General features: G+C 47.3%; 1 protein-coding gene across 5 annotated transcripts in view; it reads right to left on the bottom strand.

The window, feature by feature from the left end:
• Positions 1-16967, bottom strand: part of znf423 (zinc finger protein 423) — a 130952-nt gene that overhangs the window by 45098 nt on the left and 68887 nt on the right. For 3 of the 5 annotated variants that reach the window (XM_026176815.2, XM_080304001.1, XM_080304003.1), the window contains 5 exons: positions 16735-16919; positions 15791-16212; positions 15234-15447; positions 14056-14140; positions 8060-8080 (listed from right to left, as the gene is read on the bottom strand). In XM_026176815.2, the coding sequence (XP_026032600.1) occupies positions 8060-8080; positions 14056-14140; positions 15234-15447; positions 15791-16212; positions 16735-16919 (927 nt within the window). The remainder of the gene's footprint in view (positions 1-8059; positions 8081-14055; positions 14141-15233; positions 15448-15790; positions 16213-16734; positions 16920-16967) is intronic. The other 2 variants (XM_080304002.1, XM_080304000.1) reach the window with 1 other exon arrangement.

Raw genomic sequence — 16967 nt, 5'->3', positions numbered from 1 at the left:
GTAGTGACGAAGAGCAGCAGGGAGCGGCGTGGATCGCCGAAGACAAGGGTGTGCGAGCTTTCGTCGCAGAGTGTGCGTATGTGTGTACGAGCATGTGCGTCTCCGGCGGGATAATTATGGCGCTCCTCAGCAGCTGAGCGTGCCAGATGTACTGGGAGAAGGAGAAGGAGGTGGTGGGGGAGGAGGACGAAGAGGAGGAGGAGGAGGCGCGGCGCAGAGCAGAGAGGGAGCCCAGCACCAGGAGCAATGCAGCAGGGACTATACAGAGTTTTATGTGAATACATTAGTGTGTGTGTGTGTGTGTGTGTGTGTGTGTGTGTGTGTGTGTGTTTGCGCGCTCATACCTGGGTATTCGTGTGTGTGTGTGCCTACATAGGAGAACGACTGTCTGTGCATACGTGTTTGTACGTACAAATATCAGGCGTGTGTGTGTGTGTGTGTGTGTGTGTGTGTGTGTGTGTGTGTGTGTGTGTGTGTGTGTGTGTTTGGCATGACCAATTCAGTTTCTTGCCATCCACCATTAGCAGGCTGGCTCTGTCACAAATGAGCGTCTCTCATCCAGCAGAGATAGGATGGAGAGAGACGGAGAGCGTGAGATGAGGAGCAGGGAGAACAAAGGGTCATAAAAGACCCCAAAAGTTCAAACTACAGTCACACAGATTTGCATAATGACCACAACTGCCATTGCAGTGTGTGCGCGGGGTCAGCGCGGCGTCTGATGTGTCCCTGTGATAGAGCGCTGCAGGTGAGATGCTGTGCAGACACACAAACACCAGAGGCCTGCAGAATACAGGAAATCAAGTGTGTTCTACCTGTGAACTGCTCCCACGTTTCATTATTTAAACACCTCGCGTGGGCGCTCTGTGTCGTCATCGCTGACGACAGTTTTCCAGATTAAACGAAGTATCAGAAAGATTTTTTAATCTCTGATAAAAATGGTGCCACATAAATAACATGCACACAGACTCCCCGGGCCTCGAAGCCATTGTTGCGACACTGACGGGACAAACGCATCTCTCATCACCGCTGCATAAAATAACACAACATTGTTAAGAAATATACTCTAAAACACTTCTTCAGTAAAGACTCAGAGAAGAGAAACACAGAGAACTTCTTGCTAGCAAGGGCAGCCTCCAGAACTGAGACTCGCCCTGAGAAACTGCCCCGGTCTTTATTTATACTTCAGTGTGTGTGTGTGTGTGTGTGTGTGTGTGTGTGTGTGTCTGTGTGTGTCTGTGTGTGTGTGTGTGTGTGTGTGTGTGTGGCCCCATAAACAACTTCCCTTAACCTGCTGGTCTGGAAAATCCAACAGTTCATCTGTATGTAAAGAAGCACTTAAACTAAAACTGACATAGCTGCGTTAATCCTGCCGTAAAACAATAAGACAAGGTACGAGCTCTCATGCTCCCAGGATGTGGGGGTGAACACCCTAGAATGTTACAGACCTCCTAGGATGAGACATTCTTTCAATATGCCACCAACTATATACTTCTACACACAAGTGATTACATGCAGCATTCTACCATATGCAAACTTATATCACTGAAAGATTATACTGACTACTAAATACAATTTTCCATTGACAAACATTTATACACCGTTGTGAAGCAGCATTGTGAACGCACGCACAGTGACGTGTGAGTGTGCTGAACGCTACAAAGACGGGCTGAAAAAGGAGGGCAGAAAGTAAGAGACTCCTCAGTGGCTGGCTTTGTCACCTCCTCACCCAGGAGGAGGGGAGCAAAGCACCTTGGGAAATTACTGAAAGCAGAATGCATTGATTTATCCAGGATGATGTGCATGCATGGCTGTTTGTGTGTTTTTGTCAGAAGGCCTTTGTACTGCAATAAAGAGAACAGCCTGGTCGACATCTGCTTAGAGCCGAAAGACGTATCACCCTTCCTCTCGTAGCCGTGCTCACTCCTGCCTGCTTCTGTGTAATTATGAGTCAAAGAAAACCCTCCAACCTCTCCCAGCGTGTCGCAGCATCCCACCTCCTGCTGTGCTGCTTTAAACCATCCTTTCTTCCTCTGCTGGAACACGAATCAACATAAAGCTGTGAAACCTATTTATTACTTATGATGGCCAGCAGCAGTGACCTCAACAGCCACTTTTTATGCTCTCAGAACACAGTTTTGCATATATTGAGCTTTCTCCGCCTCTGCCATCTCCAGCAGCTCTATAATCACATCACATTTCCTGAACATCCGGCTCGTACAGTGTGCACACCAACACAAAGACCATCACGTTCTTGTTCTAACATTTTGTTTTAAAAGCCTTCATGAGGTGGATCCAACCACAAGTATATAGAGTGCTGTGCAAAAGATGCTGTAAACAAAGAGCTTTCAGAAATATAAACGATTGTTTATTGGCCCCAAGTGTATTCTGCAGCAGGACAACGAGCCAAAGTCATGAAGAGCTATCTTCAGCGTGACGAACAAGAAGTGCTGCAGTGATGCTACGGCCCCCACAGAGCCCCGAGTGTGTCTGGGATTACATGAAGGACGCGAGGGAGCCGACATCCAAGATGTTTGGAACAACCCACCAGCTGAGCTCCTTCAAAACCTAGAAGAAGGCAAAGGGTGCTCACACAAATATGGATTTTTCTTTATTCTCTGCAGTTTGTTGATTGATGATAAGAATGATTAACACTTATCTCTTAAAGCATTGGTTGCTTTACAGCACCTGCCTAAAACCTCTGCACAGAGGTCGCTGTTCTTCTTTGTTCATGCAAACTTAACATCCTACCACAGCGTGGAAATGTGATCAAAGTTTAGACTTTGACTGCAACACCTCCACATGTTTGTAATATTCTGTCCTGCAGTTGCATCCAGGCTTCAGCTGGCCTCACATTCGACTCTAGATTACTCTGAGAGTTCACCACACTAGCACGCTTTACGGTCGGTATAACGTGCCGTGTCCGGTTTTCTCAGAGGTCTCGTGGTTTGTTCAAATGCAGCTTTGCAAACCCGAGCTGTGCCGCCATCTTCTTCTAGAGATAAGAGGCTTTGCTTCCAAATAAGCCGCACGTGTTCATTCTTTTGATAACGGCACTGTGGTGAACTTTCTCTGAGCACTGGGCAGGCTGGCCCCGGGCTGATGGGACTATGGACCTGAGTTAACACATACTTGAATGTCCCATTTACTGATGGTCACTTAATTAAGTGCATTGATTAAAAGCACCTGACTGATACTTAGCATCTTAGCTTCTATGGACTTCTTCACAGGAGTGCATGGACCCAACCCCGAGTGGCCGTTCAGGGAATTGTAGTTTTTGGCACGCCCATGCTGATAACTAAACATTTGTTTGACCTGTAACACTGTCAGGAGATCAGCTGCTCCATGATGCACTTAGAAGTTTAGTAAAATATATGAGCAGACTAAATTCTCAGTTTTTAAATAAACCATTTGTGACATATTTGGAAAATATTAGTATTAAAAATTAAACGTAAATCTTGTAACAGTGGTTTTTGCAGCTACATGAAGATACCCGGTGTCATCGACCTCGACTCGCGTGCTTTTCTCCACAATCAGTACAGAAGCATGCAGTACAACCACAGACGGAGTCAACTACAGCAAAACTACATCTATCAGCTGCTTACAATGCAGCTGCATTAATAACATACGAAACTCCCACAGTGGACTGACACGTGTGTGTGTGTGTCTGTGTGTGTGTGTCTGTCTGGCACCATCCTCCTCTATCTCTGCTGGTTCAAACAAGGCGAGCAAGGTGACCCTGAATCGCAGGCTGTGTGTGTGTGTGTGTGTGTGTGTGTGTGTGTGTGTGTGTGTGTGTGTGTGTGTGTGTGTGTGTGTGTGCATGCGTGTACAGTCCCAGTAATTAACACCAGCCACTAATGAAGTCCAGCTGCTCGGCAAGACGACCGAGTGTGAGCCAAACTCTGCCAGAAACCGCTCTCATCCTCTCCGTCTCTCTGCTCGCGTCTCCGGCTTTAGTCATCCACCCTTCCACGCCTCCACCTTCTCTACATTTCATTTCATATTGATCTGCGTTGCCTCCAAGTCTTCTGCAGTTTCTGTGTCTGCACCTGCACGTTTCCTCTCCTGCGGTGTTCCATCAGTACGAATCTCACTTTATTGATCTTTAATCACCACTATTTTTGTCACTGTGGCAGTTTGTGCTCTCACACTCTGCTGTGCTCTCCTTCTTGTGCCATTACATGATGCTTCTTTCAGTTTTGTTCTATATTTAGCACAGTGCTACTTTTTATTCTGTATAGATTTAAATGAAACGTGATTTGTTTTTAGATTCAGGGACGAACCAACGAACTGTTGCCTTATTTCCACTGTTTCAGGTAGAAATATCATCTCCATGACCACAGGGTGACTGCGATGTGTTTGCAGAGGAACAGCCATCAAGGTATCGTCATCAGGTTCAAGAGCAGCCCAGGAGAACATAGTGATGATCTCTAGTCTCAAACTCATTCGTCTGTACAAATTTACATCCTGAGAAGTTCTCACACGATTTGTTAGATTTCCACACTTCAAACCCAGATGGACTAAACACAAAAAACACAAATGTTTTTCTTAGAGAAGAAAAGGAGGCGCTAACATCTGTGTGTCCTTCTCAACCCCAAAGTGTGACAATGTGAGAAGTTACATGTGTAAAACAACAGGAAAATAACGAGCTAGATTATATTATCCATCTGATAATCCACCACTGGACTTTCGACAGCTCTGTAGATGTTTCTGTAAATTGTTTTTCAACCGTTCTGCGTGGATCACAAGCAGTTTATCTGAATATATTCCTGAAACATGTAAGTGCCGCTGATGGGGTCAAAATAGGCTGAGGATCAGAAACCCATCAGTCCTGAAAACAGCAACAATCTGAGTGTAACTGTACAAGAATATCTTTATTCACTCAGGTCATGTTTTAAACAGCAGACAGGTCAGCCCCCCAGACGGGCTTGAAAAGGAAACATCACCAATAAACATGACTGAAGTTCACACAGTCTGCGTCTCTGTCGTACACCGAGCACGGCGTCGTCGTGCTGCACGCCGCACGCTGTAGTAAAGCCTCCTCAGTGCAGCCCATTTAAAGGCTAAACCTTATTGCATTACTGCACAGGCCTAGCAAACGCACACTCAGTCGCTACCAGCTGTGACAGATGTGCCTGTCACAGGAGAAAATGAATTCAGAATAGTTAGTGAATTAAGCAGGGAGTTAATTGTTGCTTGGCCTCTGTTTATGAAGCGCATAAAGGCAAAGCGCCTTGTTTGTCTTGTGACAATTAGCCAGCACGGTGTGTGTGTGTGTGTGTGTGTGTGTGTGTGTGTGTGTGTGTGTGTGTGTGTGTGTGTGTGTGTGTGTAAAATGGTCCTGTTGTCTTTAGCAGCTGGTGCAGCCACACCTGGACAGCTTGAGAAGGAAAAAGAGGGGGGGGATGTAAAGGGGGCTGCAGGTAGAGATGCTGTACATCAGCCTGTGCTCAGCCACAGATGCAGCACACGGTGAGAGAGACGTCGCCCATGCAAAGCAGGAAACTTCTATATGTGAGGTAAGAAAGCTGAAGCTGCATATACACATATCCTCGCGAGCAGAGCACACACACTCATTATTTTGTGTTGTGATAGCTATCCTGGTTGGGTCTCTCCCAGACTATTTGTCAGTGTGTCCTATTAGGTTTCCAAACAGCTTGTAATGACTGGTAATAAACAGCAGAAGAAGAAGAAGGTAAATCAAGCGAGAAGACGACAAAATGAGCTCTCCAGGGGACGGCTGTGCTCCCAGCCTCCAGAACACTCACACACACGCAGAAATACACCAACAATCCTGTCGACGTATTCATGCAGTCAATAAAAGCGACAGTGGCAGGTTATGGGCGCTAACAAAGAGCAAACGTGTCACTGTAACAGAGTCAGAGCAGTTAGAGGAAATGTGCGACTGAGTAGATAAAACTGCACGCTAGCAACACGTTAGCTTACGGCCAGGAAGTTGTGACTGTTACATAAAAACGTACATTTTAAATAAACTAAATCCACAAATGAAAGAATCTGATTTGGTCAAAACTAACACTCGGTTCGTCTCTCCTCCCATCCTCCTTCATCCAGCCCTCTGCGGTCCCCTCGCTCTCTCCCGCTCTTCGTTCCCTTGTCCCTTCATCATCACTCCCTTCCTCCCTCTGGTGTCACAGCTCACTGGCTCCAGGTGGTGAGGGAGGAAGGGAGGAAGGGATGTAGGGAAGGATGGATGGAGGAGGAACTGAAGGCAGGAGGAGGGGTTTCTGTCATCTGTCCCTATGTTGATGCCACCACGATGAAGAGCGACATGCTGCTCGGCGTTTGCTGTTTCATTTCTTTCATGTAATCTCGAGATAAACCAACTCCTTGGTCAAATTCTGTGAAACAGCCGCTTTATCCTGTCCTACATTCACTTAGACATAAATATTCCAACATGACGCTCACGTGTTTGTAAACTAGAAGCTGTGTTTAAGCAGTAAAAGCAGTATTAACGGTGTTATAGCAGCTCTACTGACGGCAGAGGGCCAGGTGTGTGTGAGCAGTTTGCTCACACACACCTGGAGTGAAGGAGTTTAAGTAGCTTTTACTACTTCACAGCACCAACTCTCGTCGTTGGTGATACAACTGATCACAAGCCAGACAACGAGACCGTTTTTCCTCTGACAGGCCGTCCGCTTCCTTCAAGGCGCGAAAAGAAGTAACAACGTCCAAATCAGGATTTAGCATGTGTGAAACTCCAAGATGAGTTTGGACGCCTCCTCACTGAGCACACAGCGATGCACTTTCTTCAGCTCAGATGCTGGTTATTCAGCAACGACAGCAGCCGGAGCAGTCTGCATCTTATTAGTGCAGGTGCAGCAGGGCAGAAGAGAACAGCAACGCTGCTAGCCTGTGGCAAAGACGCTCACACACACACACACACACACACACACACACACACACACACACACACACACACACACACACACACACACACACACACACACACACACACACACACACACACACACACACACACACACACACACACGAGTGAGCCCTCAACCACATTATCCACCTCCATTGACTCTAAAAGCTTCTTACTCGCCTCATTAAGTCTTCAGTGACACAAAGTAACCACACCAGACCCGCGCAGCACCACACACACACGTACAGATAGGTGTGTGTGTGTCTGCACACTGGTGTTAAAGGGGGGGGGGGGCTTAGAAATGTTTGTACAGACACACATCGGCTCAGCCGCAGCCCGTGGGACGGCTGCTTAGACATTACTAGTCAAGCGCGTCGCAGATTTGACTGCAGGCTAACAGACAGGTTGAATGCAGGTTTGAAATGCCAAATAAATGCAACCTCCAGGTAGAAAATAAAAGCAAGCCAGTATTATTTAATGCCCTGGTTCACACAGGGCTTCATAAACTATTTATGGTCTTCACCCAAAGTCACCATCAAATTTAAAAGGTGAGCGCGCTGGTGCTTTAACTGAAATGTGCCCAGCTTCATTCAGGGAGCTTTAAGATGCTGTTGCAGGGGCAGCGATGGCCACGTGTGCATCTGACCAGCTACAAAGTTCATCAGAAATGTAAAGGATGTAAATAAGGGGAGCTGCAGTTATTATGGTGCATTGATGTAAATAGGTAAGTAAAGCTCATGCTGAGGACACATCATTAGCCACCGCACTCCACAGGGAACACTTAGATCCAGGTGAGTGGCCACTCGATACCTCCAAGGCATCTGTGTGTGGGTGTGTGTGTGCGCGTGGTGTGTATGAGGTAGGGAGGACAATGAAGCATGCAGCTAGCAGTGGGGATTGGGGTGAATGAAGATCTGAGGTGAGGTAACTATGCAAAGATTCAGCCTCACTGTGTTATTACGCACACTGACTCCTGCGCTGCACCTTTATTTTCCACATCATGCACTGTGACTGTGTTCTACCCCTGAACTCAGTAACACAAGAAAAAAGCTCATGAATACTGATACTAGTCTGTATGTTCAAAAGCAGTAAAATGTTCATGATGATGGGCAGGCAGTGGGACAGCGTAATGCTGCCTTGCTCATAGTGGGAGACAGAAAGGGGACAAACCTTGCCGACAGGCGGGCTCTTCTACAGGCCATCCGTTTGGCAGGTGGGGATGAGGAGAGAATGGGCACAATTAGTTATCTGTATTGTGAACGTGCAGCGTGTGGGGAGGAGGCAAACGCAGTGTTAAAGGTAAAGGAGCTCGCTGTCATCAACAAATACTGAGTGAACCTCATCGTCCCACAGAAAACATCAGCGACACTGAAACTCTTTCAGAACAGCTGCTGCAGACTGATGTGAGGAAATCTGTCAGATACTTTTAACGCTCTGATCGCCTCCAGTAAATATGACACGGGAGCGTAGCTAAGGCTTAAAGCTGACCTACAGAGATGCACAGGAACAAACTGATGCAGGTGAGTCGAGGAAGACAAAGGTCTGAGACGAAGACAGCAAGGACACTTAGCTGCATCAAAGTGAGCATTATAACCAGTATGCTAATTGGAGACTGGTCCCTGATTAGTACCAATGGAAAGGGCTGACAACATGTGTGTGCGCTGTCTGTGTGTGTGTGTCTGTGTGTGTGTCTGAGAAAGTGAGGCCTCATGCTGTGAAATCTAGACTGAGGTGATTAGTAAAGCATTAGTGGCTGCATGCAACACTCAGAACACGCTGTCAAGGACCTTATTTACACGTGTGTGTGTGTGTGTGTGTGTGTGTGTGTGTGTGTGTGTGCGCGTGCGTGCGTGCGTGCGTGCGAGTGTGTGTGTGTGTGTGTGTAGGGAGGGGTCTTTTAAAGGTATAATACATCATTTCAAAATGAGCGGTCTGCTCTAAACCACAAAACGGGGACAACACGTGTATGCTCCTTTATTCTGTGAAAACAAAATGGATTTGCACACACACACACACAGAGACACACACACACACACACACACACACACAGACACACACACACACACACAGAGACACACACACACACACACACACACACACACACACACACACACACACACCGGCTCTTGTCTTCACCTCACACTATCACACAGGGAGGGAACTTCTTCATGATGTGCAGCTGCACAGCAGAAAACAATACAGTCTGCCAAAAGTCGCTGCGCTGCAGTCCAAGGAGACACACACACACACACACACACACACACACACACACACACACAATGAGAAGGAGGCAGAGGAGGCGACAGAAAGACGAAGACAAGCGAGTGAGCCACACATTAGAGGAGCTGCTCCGATGTCGCTCTTGGTCTTGGTGGCTGGGAGCAGAACGGGCTCATCGAACAGAATAAACAGGCCTCCTGTCAGCGCGGAGCTCACTGCGAGCGCAGAGATTATTCCTCCGTTTCAGCTCCTCCACCACTCTGAGCTCTGCCTCCCTCTATCTGGGTTTTTCGTCATCTTGTCCTAACCCCCTCGTGTCGTCTCCTCGCGTGTCCGAAACACAAGAACATACTTTTACGTGCTCGCCTCCTCTCCACCTGCTCAGAAATATTGGAGACTAGAAAAGCTGCACACACTGCTCTGTGATCACACACACACACACACACACACACACACACAGGTGGGATCTGCCCTTACTGTGCATGAAAAACCTGCAACAGCAGACGTTTGTAGTCTTGCAGGAGCACGTTACAGAGACGGAGGCCGTGCCGGTTCTCATCTCAAAGACGATTGAACCGTCTGTCCTCGGTTATATAAAACGCACAGATTGTCCAATGTTAATTATTAAACCAGATGTAAACACATTATTCTTTGCTTTCTTTAGTATATAGTGTCCTGGCCCTTAGGCTGCTGTCTCACACACACAACAGTCTCCAATGGCAGCTTTGTACCAGAGGCAGAAATGGATAGCTCAATTTCTTTCTCTCCATCGCTCCTCAGTGTGTGGGAGATGGACTGAGGCTGTGTGTGAATGTGTCCATGTGTGTCTTTAAACAGTGTGAAGTGTGGGCATTTCCACTCCACCACACTATTATTCTGTGTTGAGTAGCTGCATAAAGCACTTTCACTGGTCCAGCCTTACAGCCGGCCTCGCAGGTTAATGCAGCGTTGCTGTAATGCTCATGCGAGCGGCCACAGGGGCGATCCCTGTCACGTTTCCTCGCTGTAAACTAGATATCTGCTCACAATTTCCTCTTGGTTTTCAGATGAGTCGTATCAGTAAATAATAACATCATCGTGCGGCAGAAACCATCGTGCTGCTGCACGAGGACACCTCGTAAGAGTCCGCACGGATTCAGTAAAACCAGGATGGAAGGAAATTAAACTGTTCATTTCTTTTAGCCCCCTGCATCCTTCTTGAATGATCTCTCCTTCCCTCCTAGAGCGCCTCTGTTTCCTCCTCCCTCCCGCTCTGCCTCCAGAGCAGGGCACTGACCACATGGTGTTTTAATTAACGTTGTGCAGTGCAAGAGCCGAGGCTGGCGCGAACACACACAGGGCGTGACTGCACCATCACAGTGAAGCTGAACGTTTGGGCTGAGAGCTGTAATATTAAGTGTTGCAGACAGGCCGGCATGTGGCAGTGATCTCAGGTTTAGCATCATTACTAATGTACGTGAATAATCCGGTGATGTCTTTATGAAGACCCGCCTTTAAACCAGTCATTTAGAAACAACCCGCCGTCGAGTCGACATCAAAAAACTCGTCTTTGAAAGCTCTTTGTAAAAACCAGAGAACATAACCCGATATAGATCTGTTCTAATATAATCAATAATCTTTCTCTGAACAGCAGCACGCTGACCAGTCTGACCTGATGGGCACGACGAGATGAACACCGACATGTTTCCTGAATCTGTCTAAAAACGTCTTAATGTGAAAAAGTGTTTTTAATGAAATGAAGAAAAGATTTTGTAGCAACAAAATAAACTGATTCTGTTCATCTGGACGTCATCATCTCGATTATTTGATGATATTTATTTAACAATAACAATGTGTTGAATAATGACTTTAAAGATTGCACTATTTTATATTATTTTTTGACAAATACTGATAACAGTGCAAATGTTTGCAGTATAAGAAATAAATGAAAAATGTAAACGTCTGTGTTTAGTGAGCTTTGCAGTGTTGCTCTGTGGTGCAGCTACACTGTAGCAAAGTTTACACACTGTGTCTACTTGATCCACGTCTGACTGAACCCATAATGTTTCCACACCACTCAAGTTTTTTCCCTCTTTTCAACCAACAGCAGTCACTCTCCTCTCCAAATAACTTCTGCTCAGCTTTCCGAGCTTCCCTCGGGTCCTCTTAATTGTTGTGACACGTGTTCGAAACGCAGAGAGGTGCGCTCGATTTGCCACACGGAGCAGCGCGAGAGTAAAGTACGAGGGAGGGGCTAATAATCGGCTCAGTCATTTTTAATGATCGTTGAAAGCCCAGATCGTGATCGAGATTAAAATTCGATTAATTGAGCAGCCCTACCTTAAGCACCAGTGTTGTTTTTCAGTAAAGTGAGGGGTAAATATGTCACCTGAGCTGTTTTTGGGCCCAAACACGAGCGGCGCGTTCCTGCTTGTAAATATTTTCCTCGGAGCTGCAGGGATTCCTCTCTAGACTTCCCACGTTGACCCTCTGTCTGCCTGTGTGCTGTGTCTCTTTCTCTTCCTGACAGCGTAATTAACAGGACCGTGGGGTGCACCGTGTATTACCCACGGAGCGATGTGACAATCACATTACTGGACTGAGTTAGCCGGTAGGAGCTGGCCTCCTCCCTTCAAGCAGTCAGAACTGTCAACGTAAAAACACTGAATCACAGTTTCACTCGGACGTTACATTGTTGGACTTGTGTTTCTGTGACACGCAGACGTGCAGCAGACTGAGGCGGCCGAGCTGCGTGACAATCTGAGGCGAGCGCACTTACAAGTGTCGGAGTTCCTGAATGTGAGAGCTGATTATCGAGGGCGCCTGATACGACCGTTGAACAGGCGCTAACACTCACCAAGTGACACAGTCAGTCGCTGCTGCCCCCTAATCGTGCACGTCCACAGCCGTCAGAATCAGAGCGTCAGGCCATAAACTCACAACATTCAAACAGCACAACTTAAACTCGAAACGTCCCACCTGTGACACACTGAGCGGGGACAACAGGAAACAAAGTGACACGAACCTGTGTGATGAAGGAAAATGTAGACACTTTAACAGAGGGAACAATCCTTTTACATCAACACGTTACAGCCGAGCAGCTCTGGCCACTCACCACCTGCATTCATCTCCGTTTCATTTATTACTGTAAACTCGTTAGTGCCGCGGCGACCGAGAGAAGGAAACGATCTGCGGTGGAGACGAGGAAGACGATGCGTGAAACGGAGCATCTGCTCATTTTCTTTTCATCGGCGCTTTCAGACTAAATAAGATCTTCGTTGAAGAGTGGGGGAGGAAAGGGCTGCGGGAAATGTAAGAGGAACTGGGCAAGCTCTTAAAAATAATCTGCCTCAATTTCATAATTAATCTGCGCTAGGTTTTCACACAATTAGCACGTTAATTAACCCAAAACTGCCACCACTGTGCAGGGATGTGTGCGTGCCTACGCTGCAGAGAGAACGACGAGTTAGACGTCAGACTGAGTGGAAGATCAAGGCGGAAGAAAGTGGCGAGCACTGGGTGAAGGACAAAGGTGAGGAGGTGAGGGGGGAACGAGAGAGGAACACGGGGGAGGAGGAGGAGGGCCAGGATAACGGTCATGTGGTGAAGAGCGAAGAAGACGGACGGCAGGTAGAAGACACGGACGCTTCCTCCATACCTGCTTCATGCCCTGGAGGACGGGGCTGTGGCCCCCCCACACCCTCTAGCAGATCATTACATGAAGGAACCTTTTAAAAACAAGCGCGTCCATGCTCACAGGTGTACACACGGGTGATCACACCCACAAACTACACCCTTTTTGGCTCCTACCTCAAAGCACACTGTGTTCTGTTGATCTTATGTGCTGCACAATAATGTTTAATATTTAGTATTTACTGTCATATTCCCATATATCATTGTGATGTTGTTTATTCTATTACTCTTGTTCTCTTCTGCTTGTTTTCTTTTTTCTTTCTCAGCAGGTGATCCAGGTGATTGATATATGCATTTTTTTTTCTCTGCCCGTTCTGTTGGTTTTTGTCTTTTGCCCTTCTCCCCCGTCCCTCTTCTCAGCTGTTTCTCTTTCCCTCTTTCTTTCTCCCCTTCTTTCCCCCAGTCAAGTCTGTCCCGTATTCAGTAAGTGAAAATAAAATAAACAATAAAAGGTGAATCAAATGGACCATTACGGCAAGGCTGGGATGGTCAATTTGGTAAAGTAAATCCGTTGGGCATCTTTCTTTGCCTTTAGACAACAATTCTGATGCAAAAGAGCCAAACGGGACAGGCCAAAAAAAAGAAAGAAAACACGGACGCTGCAGCTGTGGCAGGTGTTTGATAGCAAGTGGGGGCGGGGCCACACACTAGGGAGTGAAGTAAAAGTTATTCCAGCTGTGCTGATGTTTGGAGCCTCTCTTCTCCAGACGCCACACACACACACTCAGGTCTGGCGAGGGGCTGCAGATCAACCCACAGGTCCACCTCGTTAATCTCCATGACGACAGAGATGCTAAGGCAGCAAATTAGCAGAAAGGGGAGAAAACGGGAATCTCACAAAAGAGTCAGGTCTTAAACACACACACCGTCGACCTTTGCTCCCCTGTGATGATAATGGAATTAAATGAAAAAACTCAGCGCTCGTGCAGACAAACATGGATTTACTGTGCAGCGTGTTCGTTTGTGTCATCCTGTCCAAACCTAAAAGCATCACCTGCGACCTGCATCATCATATAAAGGTTTAGACACTCGTATTACGTTTGAGTCAGCTGTAAGATTACGATGATTCTCCAACGTTTGATCTGTAGTCGTGGCTGCTCCTCACAGCCCACCAGACAAAAAGGTCTTTGTTTCACCGTCTGTCTCACCTCTGTGTTCATGTGAGTGCATGCTTGTGCTTTCATGCTTCCAGAGTGCCATCACACATTCACAATGGCTGGGTTCACACCAAACTCTGAAGTCACGCACACGGAAAAGAAAAGCACCTCACTCACCGATCATGTGATTGGCAACGTGAATCTGGATCTCTCTTTCTGTCTCGAACGTCATTTGGCATTTAATACACTGGTAGGTCTTTTTCTATAACAGAAGGAACACAGGAGACTGGTCAGTGCAATAAAGCTAATGAGAAACAGGCTTACATGTTAGCACATCAGACACACACAGACAGACTGCACAGGAATGAAAGAATTATTAGTGCAGTGAAAGCTACCAGAGAAAAGTGGAAAAGGCTAAAAATAAAACTGCACTTTTCCGCACTTGCAGTCATCCCTGCACATATGAGACATTTCAACCTCACAAATTCTTGCACTGAAAGTCCAAGTCTTTGGAGGGTTGGGAAAGGAAGAGAAGGTATGCAGCTACACAAACACCAAAGCTGGATCGAAAGTGAGAGAAGCAAATGAAAAAAGGAGGGTGTGAACGCGAACGAGATGAAGGGAAGAAGCGATGAAAGAGAAGGAAAAAAGGACAAAGGAGAGAGAGAAGGAGCTACAGAGAGAGGAACCAGAGGCTCTGCTTATCCATTCATAGCACAGAGTGATCACTCATGCACAAACACATACAAAATACACAAAGGCCCCACTTCCACTGTGTCTCTGCTGCTTCAGCCTGCTAGGATGACTACACACACACACACACACACACACAAATCCTACTTTGTCTGCTTTGTGCTGTTAGACTAAGCAGAAACAAAGGTGCAGGTAAGACAGAGGGTCCCTGGGAACTGTCTCTCAACACACACGTGCTCGCTTGCAAGTACACACACTCTCACACACTCAGTCACACACACTCTCACACACTCAGTCACACACACTCTCACACACTCAGTCACACACAGACACGCGGCAGGTCCCGGGGAGCCTGACTGTCAATATCAAGTAGAGCGAACAGCTCCCACAATGCCTCAGCACGCCCCAGCCGCAGGACCCAGTGGGCTCAGCTGACACACACCCACGTACGTGTGGAAGCTGCAGACTTATACACAACCTCGTGCACACACAGAGTTCAGGAGCGTCGTTTGCAAACTTGGAAATGGAAACACTGGCCTCTATCACTCTGCTGGATCACACCAAGAGCTTTTATACATTTGACCTTTCTGTGCGTAGCTGCCTCCTTCTCTTTTGCAGACACCGTTATTTTTATGGAAACGTGCCCTCTCACTGTTTCTCACCTTAGGAGCAGGTGAAACCTCGGCCTTCTTTCCTGCTGCGCTGGTTTCAGGACTGATCTCCGGATGATCCGTCTGGACGTGGTTCTCCAAGTCCTCCAGGCTTTCAAACTTCACCCCGCACTCTGGACACCTCAGCCCAGCCGCGGCCTTCTCCGCCTGCGCGTCCCCGGGCGTGACGGCTCCTCCCTGGCTGGGACTCTGGCCGTTCGTGCCCCTGATGTGATTTGAGCATTTGATTTGTTTTAGCTGATTTCAGTGATTCTAACTGATGCTAAACAAAAAGGATTTCTTCACTAACTTTGGTAGTTTTAGGAAGTATCTGTGGAGTTTGTGACAGCTGGAGCAGAAAATCTGAATAAACTGGGCAGGTTTTTGAAAGATATTTCAAATATTCATATACTTTTCATAAGAAATGCACCCAATAAACGTGTGCCGAGTTACCCTGTGCCAGGCAAAGCTTCCAAACAGGAGAGGCATTCATTCTTGACTTTAGTCATTATTCTTTCCCACAGAGGGCTGAGTCATGCTGCAGCCCTGTTCACAGCATTGCTGCCTACCTGCTCATGCACCCAGCACAGAGGCCGTAAGGCAGGCCGTTGACATCCAGCTTCACCAGCTCGCCTTTGTTCTTGAACTCCTTGAGGCAGAAGGCGCACTTATACAGCTTGTGCTGCTGCAGCTGCCCATTAGGGGACGAAGAGGCAGAGCCGTTTCCTCCAGCTAGTCCTCCATTCCCGCCTCCGACCGCAGCTCCTCCCAGCGCCGCGCCCGAGGAGATCTTCTGCATGTGGAAGGTGCCGTGGATTTTCAGCTCTAGCGTGGAGGTGACCGTCTGCATGCAGACGACGCAGCGGAAGCCGGTGAGGGAGTTGCGAAGGTCGGGGTGCATCTGGCAATGCTCTATGAACTCCTCTTCACTCTGCAAGGGCATCTTACAGATTCGACAGGTTCCCGTGTCCAAGCTTTTACTGTGGGTCACCTGAAGAGAGGGAGCACAGACGATTAACACGACCGTGACCAGTTACAAGACACGGCGTTGCTTTTTTCAGTAACGAGTATCCTAACTAATCACTATTCCTATCGTTACAACGCCGTTACCGTTACTAACAAGAAAACTGAAGCTGTGTTCAGTTTATCTTATATCAGCTGCAAAGAAGTAGCTGTAAGTAACCCTTTTTTGAAGAAGTAACTAGTAACTGTAATTAATTACTTTTTCAAAGTAACTTGCCCAACACTGACCGTGACACATCAAAACACCTCAGACGAAGAAGTCATTCTGATAAAAGCTCAACATCAGCATCACTGATAAGTGACGAAGGCTGCGTAACAAACCGCCTCTCTGAGGAGTATCGAGCTCTAAATTCAAAGCAGCCAAAGACGAGTCAGGATGCAAATCTAGGCGCAGAAAGAGAAAACGGCAAAAACGTCGCACACGCAGAAACGTGTCTGCACCGCTGCACCTGCTGTTCAGTGGAAAGTACTTGTCACAAGTCTGAAGTACCTTGTGCTCGGTGAGGGTCAGCAGAGAGGGGAAGCGCTCGCCACAGATGGGACACATGTAGTGTTTGGCGGGGCCGCGGTGCGTCTGAGCGTGCTCACGAAGCCCGTTCTCAGAGAAGAAGGTTCGGGAGCACACGTTGCACTTGTGGTTTCCTTTGATGAAGTCCGCCTTCTTCTTTCGAGAACCTGTTGTACAAAATTAAGACGCATAATCACAAATACGATAACAACACA

Source organism: Astatotilapia calliptera, chromosome 7 (genome assembly GCF_964374335.1).
Source record: "Astatotilapia calliptera chromosome 7, fAstCal68.1, whole genome shotgun sequence".
In the NCBI taxonomy this organism is placed as follows: Eukaryota; Metazoa; Chordata; class Actinopteri; order Cichliformes; family Cichlidae; genus Astatotilapia; species Astatotilapia calliptera.
Note: the sequence above shows the minus strand (reverse complement) of the source record. Positions and strands in the feature narration are given on the sequence as shown.